The 18,364-nt window shown below is 45.7% G+C and overlaps 1 protein-coding gene across 2 annotated transcripts in view; it reads right to left on the bottom strand.

The window, feature by feature from the left end:
- Window positions 1–18,364, bottom strand: part of stab2 (stabilin 2) — a 36,116-nt gene that overhangs the window by 6,053 nt on the left and 11,699 nt on the right. For both annotated transcript variants that reach the window (XM_030440550.1, XM_030440551.1), the window contains 41 exons: window positions 18,152–18,268; window positions 17,984–18,037; window positions 17,820–17,900; window positions 17,277–17,429; window positions 16,931–16,990; window positions 16,743–16,844; window positions 16,518–16,604; window positions 16,135–16,246; window positions 15,865–16,045; window positions 15,391–15,484; window positions 15,144–15,302; window positions 14,885–14,980; window positions 14,670–14,762; window positions 14,546–14,593; window positions 14,279–14,406; window positions 14,095–14,197; window positions 13,643–13,720; window positions 13,461–13,550; window positions 13,036–13,143; window positions 11,729–11,860; window positions 11,393–11,521; window positions 7,108–7,170; window positions 6,502–6,600; window positions 6,232–6,427; window positions 6,060–6,155; window positions 5,320–5,377; window positions 5,155–5,228; window positions 4,904–5,029; window positions 4,492–4,565; window positions 4,329–4,400; window positions 3,870–3,989; window positions 3,747–3,791; window positions 3,587–3,670; window positions 2,897–3,052; window positions 2,580–2,708; window positions 2,291–2,350; window positions 1,964–2,140; window positions 1,592–1,681; window positions 1,365–1,511; window positions 921–989; window positions 653–776 (listed from right to left, as the gene is read on the bottom strand). In XM_030440550.1, coding sequence (XP_030296410.1) covers window positions 653–776; window positions 921–989; window positions 1,365–1,511; window positions 1,592–1,681; window positions 1,964–2,140; window positions 2,291–2,350; window positions 2,580–2,708; window positions 2,897–3,052; window positions 3,587–3,670; window positions 3,747–3,791; window positions 3,870–3,989; window positions 4,329–4,400; window positions 4,492–4,565; window positions 4,904–5,029; window positions 5,155–5,228; window positions 5,320–5,377; window positions 6,060–6,155; window positions 6,232–6,427; window positions 6,502–6,600; window positions 7,108–7,170; window positions 11,393–11,521; window positions 11,729–11,860; window positions 13,036–13,143; window positions 13,461–13,550; window positions 13,643–13,720; window positions 14,095–14,197; window positions 14,279–14,406; window positions 14,546–14,593; window positions 14,670–14,762; window positions 14,885–14,980; window positions 15,144–15,302; window positions 15,391–15,484; window positions 15,865–16,045; window positions 16,135–16,246; window positions 16,518–16,604; window positions 16,743–16,844; window positions 16,931–16,990; window positions 17,277–17,429; window positions 17,820–17,900; window positions 17,984–18,037; window positions 18,152–18,268 — 4,264 coding nt within the window. The remainder of the gene's footprint in view (window positions 1–652; window positions 777–920; window positions 990–1,364; window positions 1,512–1,591; window positions 1,682–1,963; window positions 2,141–2,290; window positions 2,351–2,579; window positions 2,709–2,896; window positions 3,053–3,586; window positions 3,671–3,746; window positions 3,792–3,869; window positions 3,990–4,328; window positions 4,401–4,491; window positions 4,566–4,903; window positions 5,030–5,154; window positions 5,229–5,319; window positions 5,378–6,059; window positions 6,156–6,231; window positions 6,428–6,501; window positions 6,601–7,107; window positions 7,171–11,392; window positions 11,522–11,728; window positions 11,861–13,035; window positions 13,144–13,460; window positions 13,551–13,642; window positions 13,721–14,094; window positions 14,198–14,278; window positions 14,407–14,545; window positions 14,594–14,669; window positions 14,763–14,884; window positions 14,981–15,143; window positions 15,303–15,390; window positions 15,485–15,864; window positions 16,046–16,134; window positions 16,247–16,517; window positions 16,605–16,742; window positions 16,845–16,930; window positions 16,991–17,276; window positions 17,430–17,819; window positions 17,901–17,983; window positions 18,038–18,151; window positions 18,269–18,364) is intronic.

Raw genomic sequence — 18,364 nt, 5'->3', positions numbered from 1 at the left:
CTGTACCTGCCTAATCCTAATTGGTCATTGCAGTGGGTTGAGGGTCCATCTATCCAATCGACATGAAAGGAGGTGGTTTATCTCCCTGCTCATCTCCCATATATGGCTAAATCTGTTACTGTTCCTCCTTGGGTCTTGTACTCCAAAATTACCTAAATGATCTCTCTATCCTTTTCTGGTGATGTACACATTTAGACATCTTCCTCCACCTGACATAGGAGTCAGGCTCTGTTTTAGTCCCTAAATTGACCTTGTCTCCTGCTAACCTTTGACACACACACAGCTGAATGCTGCCTCCAAGGTCCCTTGGAGCTGTGAGCCCCGTATTATCTACATTCCTTAGCTGACACAAGGAGGAGCAGGTTAAATTTAAACTTAGTTGAATTAAAGGCCAGAATGTGTTGCAGTCCAGACACCTCAAGCTCATTAGTATTCATGATGTCACTGGGGTCATTTGTTTATTTATTTTGTTGTCAGCATTATGATACAGTTTTTTTTAATCTGTGAACATTTTTATTCATGTTACGTCATCAAATTGTGGATCTTCTATTTTTGGGTCTCTGATGTTGTAACGGTACCGACACACTGACGGTATGTATTGTCTGTGTTTGTAGTTTGGGTTCTTTAAAGGTTCTTGATGATGTCGTCTCACCCAGACAGTCGCGTCCATAGTAACCATGACAACACTTTGGCTGCCAGAAGTTGACAGTACAGACGCTGCGGCAGCCCGAGTTCTTGGTGACGAACATGGTTGGAAGATCACACTTCTGAACCTCCTGAAGACAGAACCAGAGACAGAACCAGAGACAGAACCAGAGACAGAATCAGAACCAGAGACAGAACCAGAGACAGAGACAGAACCAGAGACAGAACCAGCGACAGAACCAGAGACAGAACCAGAATCATTTGATTTGATTTACCTTCAGTTTGGACCCTTTGGGACAGCGACTTGCTGAGACGGATCTGGAGCTGCACAGTCCACAGTCCATCTACCACAGAAGGAGAAGGAACAACAGAACGTGACATCACAGCTGTTGGATCACAATAAACGATGGATGGTATCGTCAGAGAGACTCTCTGCTTCAGTCTGAACTCAACGAGCAGAACCTGCTGTGAATGGGTCACCGTCATCACTGTAGACTGTACGAATGTTGTACTGACACAGAAAGCATGACAGGCAGAGAAACAGCGACTACTTCACCGGACAAACATCACGAATGTGGTTGTAAATTCTGGTTATTTCTGCAGTTTTCTAGACGCGCTGTCTTGTTTGTGGGACAGTTGTTACAGTATGTTTGGTTTGTCCAGTTTGTTGGTTTCAGTTTGTCTTTAGTTTGTTTTTGATATGCAAAGATGGGAATTACCTGGAGGTCAAAGGTCGTCTGTTCATCACAGCGTCCTCCGAGGCTGGGTGGAGTCAGCAGGCAGTCGATCCCGTAGGCCATCCCGCCGTTAAAGACCAGGTGTCTCTGAACGATCCGACATTTTCCATCATTCACAAAGATTTCTCCCTGTTCAAAGAAGCAACAACTGAATCAACACTTGTCCCCCGTCTTCTCTTCTTCTGTGGTTTGTAATCTGTTGTACTCACAATGTCGTCCATCCCTCCACAGCTGAAAGAGAGCGGTGAACCTTGCAAAGTCCGAGCAGAGTCCAGATGGATCAAACCTTCAGCGTAAATCTGAGAGCAGAGAGAGAAAGTTTGAAGAGGAAATGAAAAACAGAAAGTCTGTTCAGTGAGAAGAGTCCTGAGAGGTGAACAGTGCCCCCTGGTGTCTGGGACACAAACCGCATCACTGCCACAGCCAAATGTTTCCTGTCCAACTCCAGATTTAGTCATTACTACAGCTGTACTTTGTGACGTCCTGTCAACACGTCACAGATCTGATTTGTTCCCAGTCGTTGCTGTAAAGCCTTTTGTTTAGAAGGAGTTTAGTCTTGTCATTATTTGAGTCTTCCTGACCTTCTGCGACTGCAGGATGTGGTACTTCAGGTACTCCACCAGCTGCGGTCGGTTGTCTTTATGAAACAGGAAGTCCTTCTGCTCCTGTGGCAGAGATGCCATGATGCCATCCGAGGGCAAGAAGACCGTCACCGGCTGGTAAATCACATCATTCACTAGGTCCATCACACCTGAGTCCTGAAACATGAGAGCACAGTTCATCAGCAGGAGCATCCAGAGAGGTGCTCTAAAGACGTGGGAACAGGAAGCTGATGATCTGAAGGAACAAACGACCGAGAACAGGAACCTCGTCACGCTTTGTTTTAATGAACAGTTTCAAAGACTTACCTCCAGCAGCTTGTAGAAGGTTTGATAACCGTGACGTGCAGCCACATCACTCAGGTTCAGCTGTGGTAAATCCAGCAGAAACACATCGTTGTCAAGGACTTATACAACTTATTGATCAGACTTGATAAATAAATCAATAAAAAAAAGTAAGTGTATCCAGTCATTTATCCAGTAAACATCTCAAACAACTTTTTTACACTGTTGATCAGACTAAAACAGCAGTGTGAAGACTCCATGATTAATGACAAACTAATCAATAGATTGATCAGCAGCAGTGTTGTGTACTCACTTTAAGGTCTGGCTCTAGTTTTCCATCCACACCAGGAGGAAACAGAAACCTGTTGATCTCGTGCAAGATCCCGTTAACGCTGACCTCGTCGCTGTACGTCACGTTAGCCTCATTGATGAAGATGCGGCCCTTAAAATATTGAAACATTCAAAACGAATACAAATCAAAAGACAATTTTATCTTTGATCTCACCATTTTGTCCAGATTACATCCAAAATACTGTTTAGCCTCAGAAAAGGTTTGAACTGTAAGTGTGGGAATTTCTCAAACACAGATGTTCTCAATGTTAGCTACAGTTCTGCTCTCTGATTGGTCACCTGGGTGGACCCGGTGGTCAGGACCAGTCCGGACAAAGACGTCAGGTTTCGGGGTCGACTCAGGTCAGCAGGCAGCAGGACGTGACACATGACGATGTGGTTGCGCAGGAAAGAGCCGACTTGTTCTTTGTGTTTCTCTGCTCTTAGAGGTTTCAGCTGACAAGTGAATCACATGTTAGCAACACATCTGTCACACTGTAACATCTATAACATCTGTCACACTGACACATCTGTAACATCTGTAACATCTGTAACACTGACACATCTGTAACACTGACACATCTGTAACATCTGTAACATCTGTAACACTGAAACATCTGTAACATCTGTAACATCTGTAACACTGACACATCTGTTACACTGACACATCTGTAACATCTGTAACATCTGTAACACTGACACATCTGTAACACTGACACATCTGTAACATCTGTAACATCTGTAACACTGACACATCTGTAACACTAACACATCTGTAACATCTGTAACACTGACACATCTGTAACACTGACACATCTGTCACACTGACACATCTGTAACATCTGTCACATCTCCACATCTCTTTGATGTTCATGTTCCCCAAAGGATGAACCCTAATAACTGTGGTGATCCTCTGACGGTTCATCCAGTGCCAGCGAGTGGGAAAGAGATGAAATAATTATTGAGTCTTGTGTGATGATGTCTGATCACCTTGCTTGTCATGGCTGTGAAGGCTTCAACGTTGGGAGCGAAGACGGTGAACGGGCCGCGACCTCTCAGATGAATATCCAGCGTCTGAAACCAGAGATGTAACTTCAGTGAGTCAGTTTGGACCAGCAGTAGGCGACAGAGTGAAACAGTCATCACTCACCATCAGAGCGATGAAGAAGTCTCTCAGCTTCCTGGTCAGGAGCTCCTGCAGACAGTCAGAGGTCAGTCTGAAGTCCTCTGGTTACATGCATATTAATGAGGGGGTGGAGTCTCAGTTGCTCACCTTCGCCACGGTGCCTCTGCAGATGATGCCGTCTCCGATGAAGTTACTGTTACACGTGCAGGTACGAACACCTGGACCCGTCATGTTACACTTGGCGTGATCGTGACAGCCGCCGTTCTTCTGGAGACGTGACAGAGACCGAGACGAGCACGAGTCAGAATCACGGGGAAATATTCAACTTCCATCTCCAGAATCATGATTTAGATTTTTTGTGTTCCTGTAAAAGACTTCTGAATCCTTTTACATCATGTTTGTCAACGTTTGCATCCATTCACAATTCTTTTATATGACATGCAGTACTTTAACTTAATCCTTCAAGCTAAAGACAAACTCTTTCTATTAGATGTTTTGAGTGACATGCAGTAACTAATACCTCCTGAATTAAAACCAAATCATTTTCCTTTAACAGTGAATCTTTGTCAAACCCATGATTCTCTGACAGTCAGGAGACACACTTACTTTTTGACACAAGTTGATCATCTTGCAGTTCTGCCCGTCACCTGAGTAACCGTCACTGCAGGAACAGGAAGTCTGATAAAGAGTTAAAGGAAGTGACATCATGAACAAAGACAAACGTGTCAGCAGACGCTCGTTTACAGCAGAGATTAAAATCAGTCTTTACTTTGTTCGGTCCGACATGAACACAGTCGGCGTTGGCGTGGCAGCCTCCGTTTCCCTCCAGACACGGATTTATCTCTGTGGGAGAAACACAAAAATCCTGCAGCATTTGTGTTTATGTGACACCAACAGGACAGATTGACAGCTGGATTCAGACTGTGTGTCTAAAACTGAAACATGATGATCTTTGGTATGAACTCAGAGTCTGTAAGAGAAGTAAAGAAGTGAACGGCGAGAGACGAATAAATGTTTGATGCTGTTTGAATTGTCTCATGAATCACACATACAATGTTTGTCAAGTCACTAAAGTGTCAGTTAGTTGTAATTAAAGTAAGATGAAGTGAAATGTTGTGAAGAGAAGAGGAACCAATAAGGAACCAATCAGAGTTCAATAAGAATAAAATGAGTGAACGTACCGACACACACGCGTCCGTCTCCACGGTAACCGCTGCTACACACACACTCTCTCATGCCCGGTTGAGTCCTCTTACACACCGCATACACACTGCAGCCGCCGTTAGCCACCGAACAGGCGTCTATAGCTGTATACACAGAACCATCTTCATCATCATCATCATCAAAAGATCAGAGTTAATAAAGTAAACGGATCAGTGAGCAGATCTCAGGTGGTTCTGATCCACCTGCAGCGTCATCACGTCTATGTTACCTTGACAAAAGGTTCCGTTTCCCTTGAATCCAAAAGCACAGAGACACTGAAAGCCGCCTGCTGCGATCACACAGCTGAGAGAGAAGAAGAGACGAGCCTCAACAACCTGCATGTACGCAACAACAGATCGATGCCGACGCACAAACACACTCAGTGTACACTCACTTTGCACTCGTGTGACATTTGGCTGAACCGCACAGTTCATCAGCTTTGGACTCAATTTCTGCAACACACAAATCAGAGTGAGTGATCAGCTGCAGTGACTGTGGAGACGTCACACATTTAAGAACACAATCAGAAAATCTGATGAATAACGTCACAACTGTGGGAGAATAAAGTCAGAATTTGATGAGAACCAGCTGATGTGAAGTGGTTGACTCGTCACAGAACACGGTTCAGGAGACTTTTTACATTTCTTACTGTAGTGAGAGATTCTCTCTGTATTGTCTGGCTCTGTCCTCAGACACTGGACTCTGATCTGACTCAGGCCAGAATAAAGAAAATACACACTTTCTTTAGGAGGTCATCAAACACAGACATGTCAACGCAACATAACAATAAATGCTTTTGCAGTTACTGCAGTTTGTTCTTGGGATCTTGTACGTGAATCCAAACTGTGAAGAAAGTCATGAAACTAGTTGAAGGTTCAGGAGACGTGGATGTGATTTACTGAAGCTGGATGGAGAACAGGCAGAAGCATCACCGTGATGTGACCTCGTTTTCACCACCGTGCTCCTCAAGTGATCCTTTTTACAGCCCTGAGCCAGAACAGACTCACAACCTCACAACCGACACAGCAGGAGGCCGTCTGGGTTGTGATGTTCAGAGCACTTCTGTGTGTTGGATGAGTCAGTGCATCAGTGTCAGTGACGTGAGTGTGGACAGCTGTCACGATGATTTCCTACTTTCATCACAGAGGACTCCTCTCCAGCCGACCTCACACTCACACGTCCCGTCACCCTTCAGGCCGTCGTTACAGCGTCCCGCTTTACAGCCGCAGTCTGCAGAGAAGAAGCGGAGTGATGAGGGAGGGAGCGGCTCTCTTTACAGTGTGTGTTAACGTTAAGGTGAACTCACCCTGATCACAGTGGACTCCATACATCCCGCGCTGACACGTCTCACAGGCCGTCCCCTCAAAACCTTTGTGACACTGACATGCTCCGGTTCCGTTGGTCCCGTCCACACACAGCCCGTTACCGAAGCAGGGCTGACCTTTGGGCCCGGGACACGGCTCACAGTGCTGCCCAAAAAACCCTCCACAGCACCTCCGCACCTGGAGACGGAGCAGAGCGTTAACACCGGGCGTCTTCACCGTCTGTGTGACGAGTGACGTGACGAGTGACGTACGATGGACTCCTGCAGGCAGGTCGCTTTGCAGCCGATCGTCAGCAGACGTTCTCCTTCAAACATCCGAGTGAACATACACTTCCTCCTCTTCACAGACTTCTGCAGACAACAGGAAGTCAACGCACTTAATGTCACATGCACCTTGTTGGGGTTCAAATGTGGATATCATGAAATGTTACATTAAAAACTGTGTTCTTGGAAAATAGTCAGTTTAACCCTATTATGAATAGATTAAGAAGGAAAACTGTAAGAAGGAAATGTCTCTGTTGTGAGCTGTTTGCTGAAGATGAATAATAATGAAGTCAGACAGAGACGCTAGTTTACAGCTCGTGTGCAGTAAAGTTCTGAGTCTGAGGTGTGAACACATCAACAACCATCACAGCTGACCACACTCTCTCTCTGTGGTTCAGACATCTTCTCGTTATGTTTCGTCTCGTTCTGCGACTTCTTCCTGACGTTAGCGACAGGCCAGCACATGAAACTCACTGTTGTTAAACTCTTGTCTTTAGAGAGTATGATGCAGAATTCTCACACTGTCTATCTTTTTAATTAAAGTCCAGCTTGTAAATGTTGTGAAGTCTCATTAATGTTCAGAGTGAATCTTACGTCTGGGATCGTGTTGTTCGGGCAGATTGTATTCTGTGGGAACAAACAGTCGACACAGATTCCCTTTAAAGAGAAGAAACAAAGATCAGTTCAGTTTGTGACAGTACAATACAGGTGCTGTGGTCACAGGTGTACAGTACAGGTGCTGTGGTCACAGGTGTACAGTACAGGTGCTGTGGTCACAGGTGTACAGTACAGGTGCTGTGGTCACAGGTGTACAGTACAGGTGCTGGGATCACAGGTGTACAGCACAGGTGCTGTGGTCACAGGTGTACAGTACAGGTGCTGTGGTCACAGGTGTACAGGACAGTACCGTGGTCACAGGTGTACAGTACAGGTGCTGTGATCACAGGTGTACAGGACAGTACCGTGGTCACAGGTGTACAGTACAGGTGCTGTGGTCACAGGTGTACAGGACAGTACCGTGGTCACAGGTGTACAGTACAGGTGCTGTGGTCACAGGTGTACAGTACAGGTGCTGTGGTCACAGGTGTACAGTACAGTACAGGTGCTGTGATCACAGGTGTACAGTACAGGTGCTGTGGTCACAGGTGTACAGTACAGGTGCTGGGATCACAGGTGTACAGCACAGGTGCTGTGGTCACAGGTGTACAGTACAGGTGCTGTGGTCACAGGTGTACAGGACAGTACCGTGGTCACAGGTGTACAGTACAGGTGCTGTGATCACAGGTGTACAGTACAGTACAGGTGCTGTGGTCACAGGTGTACAGTACAGGTGCTGTGATCACAGGTGTACAGTACAGTACAGGTGCTGTGATCACAGGTGTACAGGTAGGTACAGGTGCTGTGGTCACAGGTGTACAGTACAGGTGCTGTGGTCACAGGTGTACAGTACAGGTGCTGTGATCACAGGTGTACAGTACAGGTGCTGTGATCACAGGTGTACAGTACAGGTGCTGTGGTCACAGGTGTACAGGTAGGTACAGGTGCTGTGGTCACAGGTGTACAGTACAGGTGCTGTGATCACAGGAGTACAGTACAGGTGCTGTGGTCACAGGTGTACAGTACAGGTGCTGTGGTCACAGGTGTACAGTACAGGTGCTGTGATCACAGGTGTACAGTACAGGTGCTGTGGTCACAGGTGTACAGGTAGGTACAGGTGCTGTGGTCACAGGTGTACAGTACAGGTGCTGTGATCACAGGAGTACAGTACAGGTACTGTGATCACAGGTGTACAGGACAGTACCGTGGTCACAGGTGTACAGTACAGGTGCTATGATCACAGGTGTACAGTACAGGTGCTGTGATCACAGGTGTACAGTACAGGTGCTGTGATCACAGGTGTACAGTACAGTACAGGTGCTGTGATCACAGGTGTACAGGACAGTACCGTGGTCACAGGTGTACAGTACAGGTGCTGTGGTCACAGGTGTACAGGACAGTACTGTGGTCACAGGTGTACAGTACAGGTGCTGTGATCACAGGTGTACAGGACAGTACTGTGGTCACAGGTGTACAGGACAGGTGCTGTGATCACAGGTGTACAGGACAGTACCGTGGTCACAGGTGTACAGTACAGGTGCTGTGGTCACAGGTGTACAGGACAGTACTGTGGTCACAGGTGTACAGGACAGTACCGTGGTCACAGGTGTACAGTACAGGTGCTGTGATCACAGGTGTACAGGACAGTACTGTGGTCACAGGTGTACAGGACAGTACCGTGGTCACAGGTGTACAGTACAGTTGCTGTGGTCACAGGTGTACAGTACAGGTGCTGTGATCACAGGTGTACAGTACAGGTGCTGTGATCACAGGTGTACAGTACAGTACAGGTGCTGTGATCACAGGTGTACAGGTAGGTACAGGTGCTGTGGTCACAGGTGTACAGTACAGGTGCTGTGGTCACAGGTGTACAGTACAGGTGCTGTGATCACAGGTGTACAGTACAGGTGCTGTGATCACAGGTGTACAGTACAGGTGCTGTGGTCACAGGTGTACAGGTAGGTACAGGTGCTGTGGTCACAGGTGTACAGTACAGGTGCTGTGATCACAGGAGTACAGTACAGGTGCTGTGGTCACAGGTGTACAGTACAGGTGCTGTGGTCACAGGTGTACAGTACAGGTGCTGTGATCACAGGTGTACAGTACAGGTGCTGTGGTCACAGGTGTACAGGTAGGTACAGGTGCTGTGGTCACAGGTGTACAGTACAGGTGCTGTGATCACAGGAGTACAGTACAGGTACTGTGATCACAGGTGTACAGGACAGTACCGTGGTCACAGGTGTACAGTACAGGTGCTATGATCACAGGTGTACAGTACAGGTGCTGTGATCACAGGTGTACAGTACAGGTGCTGTGATCACAGGTGTACAGTACAGTACAGGTGCTGTGATCACAGGTGTACAGGACAGTACCGTGGTCACAGGTGTACAGTACAGGTGCTGTGGTCACAGGTGTACAGGACAGTACTGTGGTCACAGGTGTACAGTACAGGTGCTGTGATCACAGGTGTACAGGACAGTACTGTGGTCACAGGTGTACAGGACAGGTGCTGTGATCACAGGTGTACAGGACAGTACCGTGGTCACAGGTGTACAGTACAGGTGCTGTGGTCACAGGTGTACAGGACAGTACTGTGGTCACAGGTGTACAGGACAGTACCGTGGTCACAGGTGTACAGTACAGGTGCTGTGATCACAGGTGTACAGGACAGTACTGTGGTCACAGGTGTACAGGACAGTACCGTGGTCACAGGTGTACAGTACAGTTGCTGTGGTCACAGGTGTACAGTACAGGTGCTGTGATCACAGGTGTACAGTACAGGTGCTGTGATCACAGGTGTACAGGACAGGTGCTGTGGTCACAGGTGTACAGGACAGGTGCTGTGGTCACAGGTGTACAGTACAGGTGCTGTGATCACAGGTGTACAGGACAGGTGCTGTGATCACAGGAGTACAGTACAGGTGCTGTGATCACAGGTGTACAGGACAGGTGCTGTGATCACAGGAGTACAGTACAGGTGCTGTGATCACAGGTGTACAGGACAGGTGCTGTGATCACAGGTGTACAGGTAGGTACAGGTGCTGTGGTCACAGGTGTACAGTACAGGTGCTGTGGTCACAGGTGTACAGTACAGGTGCTGTGATCACAGGTGTACAGTACAGTACAGGTGCTGTGATCACAGGTGTACAGGTAGGTACAGGTGCTGTGGTCACAGGTGTACAGTACAGGTGCTGTGGTCACAGGTGTACAGTACAGGTGCTGTGATCACAGGTGTACAGTACAGGTGCTGTGATCACAGGTGTACAGTACAGGTGCTGTGGTCACAGGTGTACAGTACAGGTGCTGTGGTCACAGGTGTACAGTACAGGTGCTGTGATCACAGGAGTACAGTACAGGTGCTGTGGTCACAGGTGTACAGTACAGGTGCTGTGGTCACAGGTGTACAGTACAGGTGCTGTGATCACAGGTGTACAGTACAGGTGCTGTGGTCACAGGTGTACAGGTAGGTACAGGTGCTGTGGTCACAGGTGTACAGTACAGGTGCTGTGATCACAGGAGTACAGTACAGGTACTGTGATCACAGGTGTACAGGACAGTACCGTGGTCACAGGTGTACAGTACAGGTGCTGTGATCACAGGTGTACAGTACAGGTGCTGTGATCACAGGTGTACAGTACAGGTGCTGTGATCACAGGTGTACAGTACAGTACAGGTGCTGTGATCACAGGTGTACAGGACAGTACCGTGGTCACAGGTGTACAGTACAGGTGCTGTGGTCACAGGTGTACAGGACAGTACTGTGGTCACAGGTGTACAGTACAGGTGCTGTGATCACAGGTGTACAGGACAGTACTGTGGTCACAGGTGTACAGGACAGGTGCTGTGATCACAGGTGTACAGGACAGTACCGTGGTCACAGGTGTACAGTACAGGTGCTGTGGTCACAGGTGTACAGTACAGTTGCTGTGGTCACAGGTGTACAGTACAGGTGCTGTGATCACAGGTGTACAGTACAGGTGCTGTGATCACAGGTGTACAGGACAGGTGCTGTGGTCACAGGTGTACAGGACAGGTGCTGTGGTCACAGGTGTACAGTACAGGTGCTGTGATCACAGGTGTACAGGACAGGTGCTGTGATCACAGGAGTACAGTACAGGTGCTGTGATCACAGGTGTACAGGACAGGTGCTGTGATCACAGGAGTACAGTACAGGTGCTGTGATCACAGGTGTACAGGACAGGTGCTGTGATCACAGGTGTACAGTACAGTTGCTGTGATCACAGGTGTACAGGACAGTACTGTGGTCACAGGTGTACAGTACCATGACTTTCTGGTATTGGATCTCATCACAGCGGTTCCAGTTGATGGTCAGAACCGCTGACAGGCCGTGGATCACTCCTTCACCACTGAGGATGTTGGATGAGTTTATCTGAGCGTCATTCACAAACAGCTGGAGGACAAACAGACAGAGAGGATTAAAGATCTGCATCTTTGACCATGATATTGATAAGTGATGACGATATTTATGATGATATTGATAACTGATGACGATATTTATGATGATATTGATAACTGATGACGATATTTATGATGATATTGATAAGTGATGACGATATTTATGATGATATTGATAACTGATTCTGATCTAAGTTTGGACCTTTCCGTCTCGGGGGTAGATGCCGAGCTGGAAGGAGAACCCGAGCAGCGTCTGTTTATACCCTCCAGGCTGAAGGTCGGTCCTCAGCAGACGCTCTGACGCCACCACGTGGTAACGAGTCGTATTCACATCCTGTTTATGATTCAAAATAAAAGCACAAATGTTTTTCACTGGATCAAAAACTGATAATAGCACAGCTGTTTTTAAATACTGCTTGTTCTTAAATATAAATATGTTTGTCTATAACTGCAGTTTAATTTGTGATAACTTTGTCTAATGTAAAATATGTTTTTGGAAGTTACACACAAACAAAGACAGGATACCATTCCATCTTTGTACTGAGCACTGATTGACGAGAAATACAGAGGAAAAATAAAGCTTGCAAATATAAAATGCATTTTTCAAATGAAGCGAAAATACATTTTGGTTTAAGAAATATTAATGCGATTGTTTTATAATGTAAATCACTACATAATGACTATGTCTGAAATGTATCAATTAATTTTAGATTCTATCATTTTATCTTTTTATTGCTTTTTATTTAATGTGATGGATCTGCATATACAGCGGGACACTTACTGATTCTCATCTTTTCTTAGCTAATGCAAGTAACAAAAATGATAGAGGACTTTTACTAGTAACTCAAATAGTAACAAATAACATGTACAAGAACCATAAATATAAACAATAACTTCTTCCATTAACAAGAAGATCTAAAAGAAAATGATGTTATTAAGTTAAATCATAATATTGATTTACTTTCTATGTCTAAGTCAGGAAATTGAGCTTGTGTTTATTCATTTAGCTTAAAGTGAAACTCTCGCCAAAAAGCAACCGAGGCTTTATTTGTGATTGAATACGAGTCAAACCTTCCTGTGAAAGCATAATTACGATGAAAGAGGCACTTTTAAGATTTACCGAAGTTTTGTTTTCGGGCAAGCTCATTTTCAATGTTTGACTCATATTCAATCACAAATAAAGCCTCGGTTGCTTTCACTTTTAAAGTTTCACTATAAATTCTATCACTCTACATGCCAATTGTTATTCTTATTTATGTAAAAGAATGAGACACTCCCTAATAAATAAAAACATACTGTGCAATGATGTAGTTTTAATTTGTATCAATAAAACTAAAATATAAAATCATATCATCTGCAAAGAAACTGACTTTTTATCTTTGTGTTTCTACTCAGTTTCAGTGTTATCGCTAATGCAAATAACAACAGTGTTAAAGGACCTTTACTAGTAACTCCGGTACAGTTAATGATGTTAAGTACACAAATTAAACTTGTTTCATTTTACTGTACCAGAGCAGCTGCAGACATTTTCTTGAGGTAATCGGTGACGGCGGCGTCTGTGGGAGCGAAGACGGTGAACTCATTCGCCTGTTCGATCTCGTCAGTCAGGTTGTAATCCTGAACACACCAGAAACAACAACAAATGTTAAACACATGTGACAAATATTCATGCAGAGTGAAGGGCCGTCTGCACCAAGAGCGATGACTGTAACTGATGTGATGTCCATGTAAATTCACATGGATTCTGATTGGCTGTCAGTGTTTCTATCATTCATTAATTTGCTCTGAAAGTGATCCCACTGATACGCTCACCACTGCTGTTGTCCTTTTTGATTTTTAAAATGATATATATTTCTAGTTTTTGTTATAGTAATGTTTCTTGGCGCGGACTGTCCTTTAAGATGCGAGCGTATCGTGTGTTCACGTGTTCGTACGATGAGATAGGATCTGAACAGAGAGAACTCGGGTCTCAGACCGAGAGTCGCCAGCAGACCTTCACTCAGCTTCCTGTCAGGAACTAAAACCTGGAGACAGAAAACACACCAAACAATCACAAAGAGTCAGAGACAGAAGTATCGGAGCATCATTAGCATCATTAACATCGTTAGCTGTGTACCTTATCAATGATGTGGATCAGTCCGTTGGTCGCAGCTACATTTGGTGTGGTGATGGTCGCTCCTCCAACAGCTGTTTTCTGTCACAACAAACACATCCAATTAAATCTGGACATCATCGTCAGGACGTTAATGGAAAAGGTCTGCATTACAGAATAAGAAATCATATACTAGGATTATATTATTATATCGATTAGTTCTTCTCCCATTCAACTGCTCAGCTTCTGGTATCACTGCAGTTTATATTACTGCGCTCCCTCTGGTGTCATCAACACACCTGCCAAGTTACAAGCTGATCAGATGATCAGTTTCTTGATGTAGAACAAAAAAATAAGTCTCAGTCAGAGAAAGTGGAAGTTTGCTAACAGTCTAAATTAAACTATTTTATCTAAAATAATCCCTCTTTGGCTAGAAACGATAATAACTGGAAGTGAATGATCTGGTGTGGACTCACCTCATTGGTTGTTGAAACAGGAAGTGGTGTCTTAAGGAGCGAGGTCAGAGAGGAAGTGTTGCTCAGGCTGGTCATTGGATAGTAACCCTGGATCATGTGATTTCTGTGATGCAGGACAGAAAGGAGCTGTTAAACTGCTGGAGACAAAACTGTCAGTCTGTTTAAAGTCACATTGAGCCGTCACCTGATGAGACTCGGCAGGTTTCCCTTCATGGTCCAGAAATGTTTGTCCTCTGGAGACATCTGAGCAACAGCAGCTGAAGACGGAACCAGGACGGTGAGGTTCTGATCCGACAGAGACACACCAGAGTCCTGGGACACAGAGACAGTAAACCAACGTTGTGATTGGTTTGATATTTCTATTAGTTCCACAAATAAACGCCCAAGTTTTGTCCAGTTGGTAAATGTTTGAAATGAATTGACTTTCACTGTGATTCTGTCAGAGACTCACAGTCGTCCATGTGAAGAAGTCGGAGGTGTCCGGCAAATTAAACAGCTCCTGAACGCATCAAGAAAACAAACTCAGGAAATACAAAAACATTGTTTTCAAATGCAGATAACTTTCAGATTCTCACCTGCAGAACCGTCCCGTAACAAATCTGTCCGTTTCCAACGTATCCGGTCCCACAGACACACGTCCACCGAGAGGACAGCAGGAGGCAGCTCGCCTGGACACACCGCTCACTTTATGTCATCATCACAAAAACAGACTGAGCAGCTACTAGCCTCAGTAGATCATCAGTCTGTCTGCTTCTCATGTGACAGTTAAGAAGAATATTAATCTACTCACAAAGTAATGGCAGCCTCCGTTGGCGGTGACGCACTGATTCACAGCTTCACAGTCTCGCCCGTTTCCTTTGTAACCTGGTTTACAGGTGCAGTCGCTCTGTTGGTTTAACAAAGACCAGAACCAGAGGAAAAGAAGAAAACGTGAAGGAACAGTAGCCCAACTTATTCTGACTACAACAAGATAAAAGCTTGATAATAAAGAGACATCAGAACCAAACAGAAAGGGTGGACAGCATGTTACAGGGTGTGATGGCTGTTACCTGTCCAGGTCCAACGTAGATGCAGGTGGCATTGGGGTGGCAGCCTCCTCGGTCAGGACCGTCACAGTTGTTGATTGGCTGACAGTCGTCTCCATCCTCCCTCCACCCGGTCAGACACTGACATGAGTGAGAACCTGGTCCGGTCTTTATACATTTGGCCTGCAGGGGGCGCAGCAGACGCAGCAGTGAGGTCTCAGGACACATCAGACATCGGAGGTTAGATATGATGGTTTAATGAGTGACTCACGTTGACGCTGCAGCCACCTCGGTGAGGTGGAGCACACAGGTCCGACTCCACACAGGTGATACCGTCACCTTGGTAACCAGGTTTACATACGCAGCTAAAACACACAGCAGATTCTTGACATTATGTCTGAGGTCATCAATATTGTTGGGTTATTTTGTTTGTTGGTAAATCAGTTACGCGTGGTTTAAGTTTTATCATACAGAACACTGAGTTTGATGAGGGATCAGGCAGGACTGAATTAAAGGGAACGGTTACCTTGGTGGAGGTATGCGCTCTACTCAATGCCATTCCAGTTCAAACAGATTTGTTTCTAAATCAATTTTATTTATACAGCCCAAATTCACAATCAAATGTCCCAGTGGGCTTTACGATCCGTACAGTGGACCCTGGAGTCTGTCCTCTGCTGCCCCCAGCTGGTCAGACTGGTCACTGCAGTCGAGTTAAACCTGAGTAAGATGGATGCAGGTAACTCACCTGGTGGCTCCCTGACTGAAGAGACAATCGGCGTGGGCGTGACAGAACTGACCCGGAACGCCACACACAACCGTCGTGCGATCACAGAACCGACCCGTGAAACCCATCAGACAGGAGTCGGGTTTACAGCGACCGTCGGAGTCAGGACGGTTGTCACACTGTCCGTGGATACAGGGACAGGCTGAGGACAGACAGGTGAGGTGCGACACACGTGAGCTTTCATCGTCCGGACATCGTGACCACCTGTATGATGTCACCGTTAAGACTTACTTCTGTCACAGTTTGGTCCGTATTTGTTGGAGGACGAGCAGTACTGGCAGCGAGAGCCACTGAAGTTTGGATCACAGATACAAGATCCGTTTCCTCCGATCCCCTCCAAACACTGCCACAAGAAAACATCAAGTGATTTGAATCCTGTCGCCGCCATCAACTGAACTTTAAACCCTCTAGTGTAAAAGAGTGAAGCTCAGGGAGTTTTGTTTGTTTTGTCAAACTAAATCAGTTCTAAAAGAAGTTTTAATTTCAGTTGAAGAAACAATTCCATGTTTCTTGGTAACGTTTCATGAGTCATCTCTGACTTTTCACCTTTCACTTGATTAATGTGTTACCAGAAAGTGTTGGGTTTGATAAGAGTGTGTCTGGTTGAATCTGACCTGACCGTGTCCGGAGCACGGAGTCTGGTATCCACCTGGACAGGGACTGCAGTCCGGACCATGGAAACCTTTACAACATGCTGGAGTCTGAACAAACACAGAGACACATCGCATACCTCCATCAGCCTTTCATCACACTTAGTCTGAACCAGAGGAATTGTTGTGGAGTTGAATCTGTGACATGTGAAATCTTTAAATCTGAATCAGGTTGATGTGCTGGTTTACCGTGACCGTGGTGTTGCAGAGCGGAGAGCAGCCGGTGGTCGGGATGCTCAGTGCCGGTCTGCTTATGGTCAGAGCGTAAACACATCCGAAGATGGAGCGACCCTGATCAATACAGAGATGGATCGTCAGGTTTCTAATCACCACATGAGGGTCAGACACAATCTCAAAAGTGTAGTGAAACGTCTTACTGTAAAAACTCCAGACGAGCACTGAGACAGTTTGACCTTTGAGCAGCTGACACATTCACCCTGAAACATCACAAAGGTCATCGAACGTCTCAAAAACTAACTCAGATTTTAGAGAAAGACGACGTTGAATGTTCCTCAGAAAATCAGAAAATCATCTTATATTTATACAGAGTAGATAAATGAGACGACAGCATTCAGATCTGGAGGACAAACTGGGACGTACCTCAGGTCCACAGATGTCACGGTGAGTTGAGGTCAAATTACGACACGATTTAACCGAACAAAACAAATTCAATGTTGTGTGAAAAGACTTGAACTACACCAAGTCGCTGCTGTTGGGTCTCACCTTGACGATCTGGGTGTCGGTGATGTCACACCTGTGGGGCAGCACAGGTTGGATGGAGGGCGGAGTCAAGACTCCATCCACGACATACAGACGACCGTTTTTAGCTTCGACTGCCGCCTCCAGCACCGCCGCTCCGTCCACCATAATCTGACCCTGATAGACACATACGGGTCAAACTAATCTGTACAATAACAACCATTATATGTATTATTGATTATTAGAATTAATTTATTTTCTTATAACTTCACTAAATCTCTTGGTGATTTCTGAGCCTTCAGATGACATCAGAATAAAGTGATTCCTGTTCCTGATTACAGTCCTGATTCTGGTCTGGTCTTTAAGGTCCAGCAGTCTGAGACAGACTTTGTGATGCTGAATTTACAGTGAAACAAACTGTTGCTACGACGATGTTTTACTTCACATTAAGTTTTAGAAGCCGTCCTGTTGATGATGAGCAGCTGTGATATTATCAAAGCAGAGACGTATCACTGAGCTCAGGACACCTGAGAACAACACGAAGACGTTTTTAACATCCACACTCACGTTTTCTGTCACGTTTATCGTCAGAACCTGATTCGCCATCGTCATGATTCTGGGACTGGACACGGCGTTGTAGACCTCCAGCTTTAAAACAAGAACGTACATAATTAGAATATAAGGATGGATTAACTTTAGTTAGTGAGTTAAAACATGCCGGCTGGACTGACCGCCGTCGACTGGACCATGTGGTTCCTGAGCAGCTCCACAAGTTTGTTGTGACCCTGAAGGATTAAAGTGGTTTTAATTGGATCATCATGGTGAAATACATACAACGGAAATGGTTAAATTAAATCAATGTTCAGAGCTGTGATGACTTGTGTCTGTGATGTTCTCACTTCAGCACTGCTCAGGTACTGCAGGTGTCCTTCAGCCATCGCATCGAAGGCTGAACTGCTTGGAGCGAAGACGGTGATTGGACCAGGACGGTCCAGGACTGATGCCAGGTCGGCTTTCTGCACAGACACAAACGCTTCAGTTAATGTGACCAGCGCTGCACAAAGTGTCCAGACAGCAGAGTTTCTCACCCACGACGACCAGGTGATCTAATG

This window comes from Sparus aurata, chromosome 14 (genome assembly GCF_900880675.1).
Source record: "Sparus aurata chromosome 14, fSpaAur1.1, whole genome shotgun sequence".
Classification (NCBI taxonomy): Eukaryota; Metazoa; Chordata; class Actinopteri; order Spariformes; family Sparidae; genus Sparus; species Sparus aurata.
Note: the sequence above shows the minus strand (reverse complement) of the source record. Positions and strands in the feature narration are given on the sequence as shown.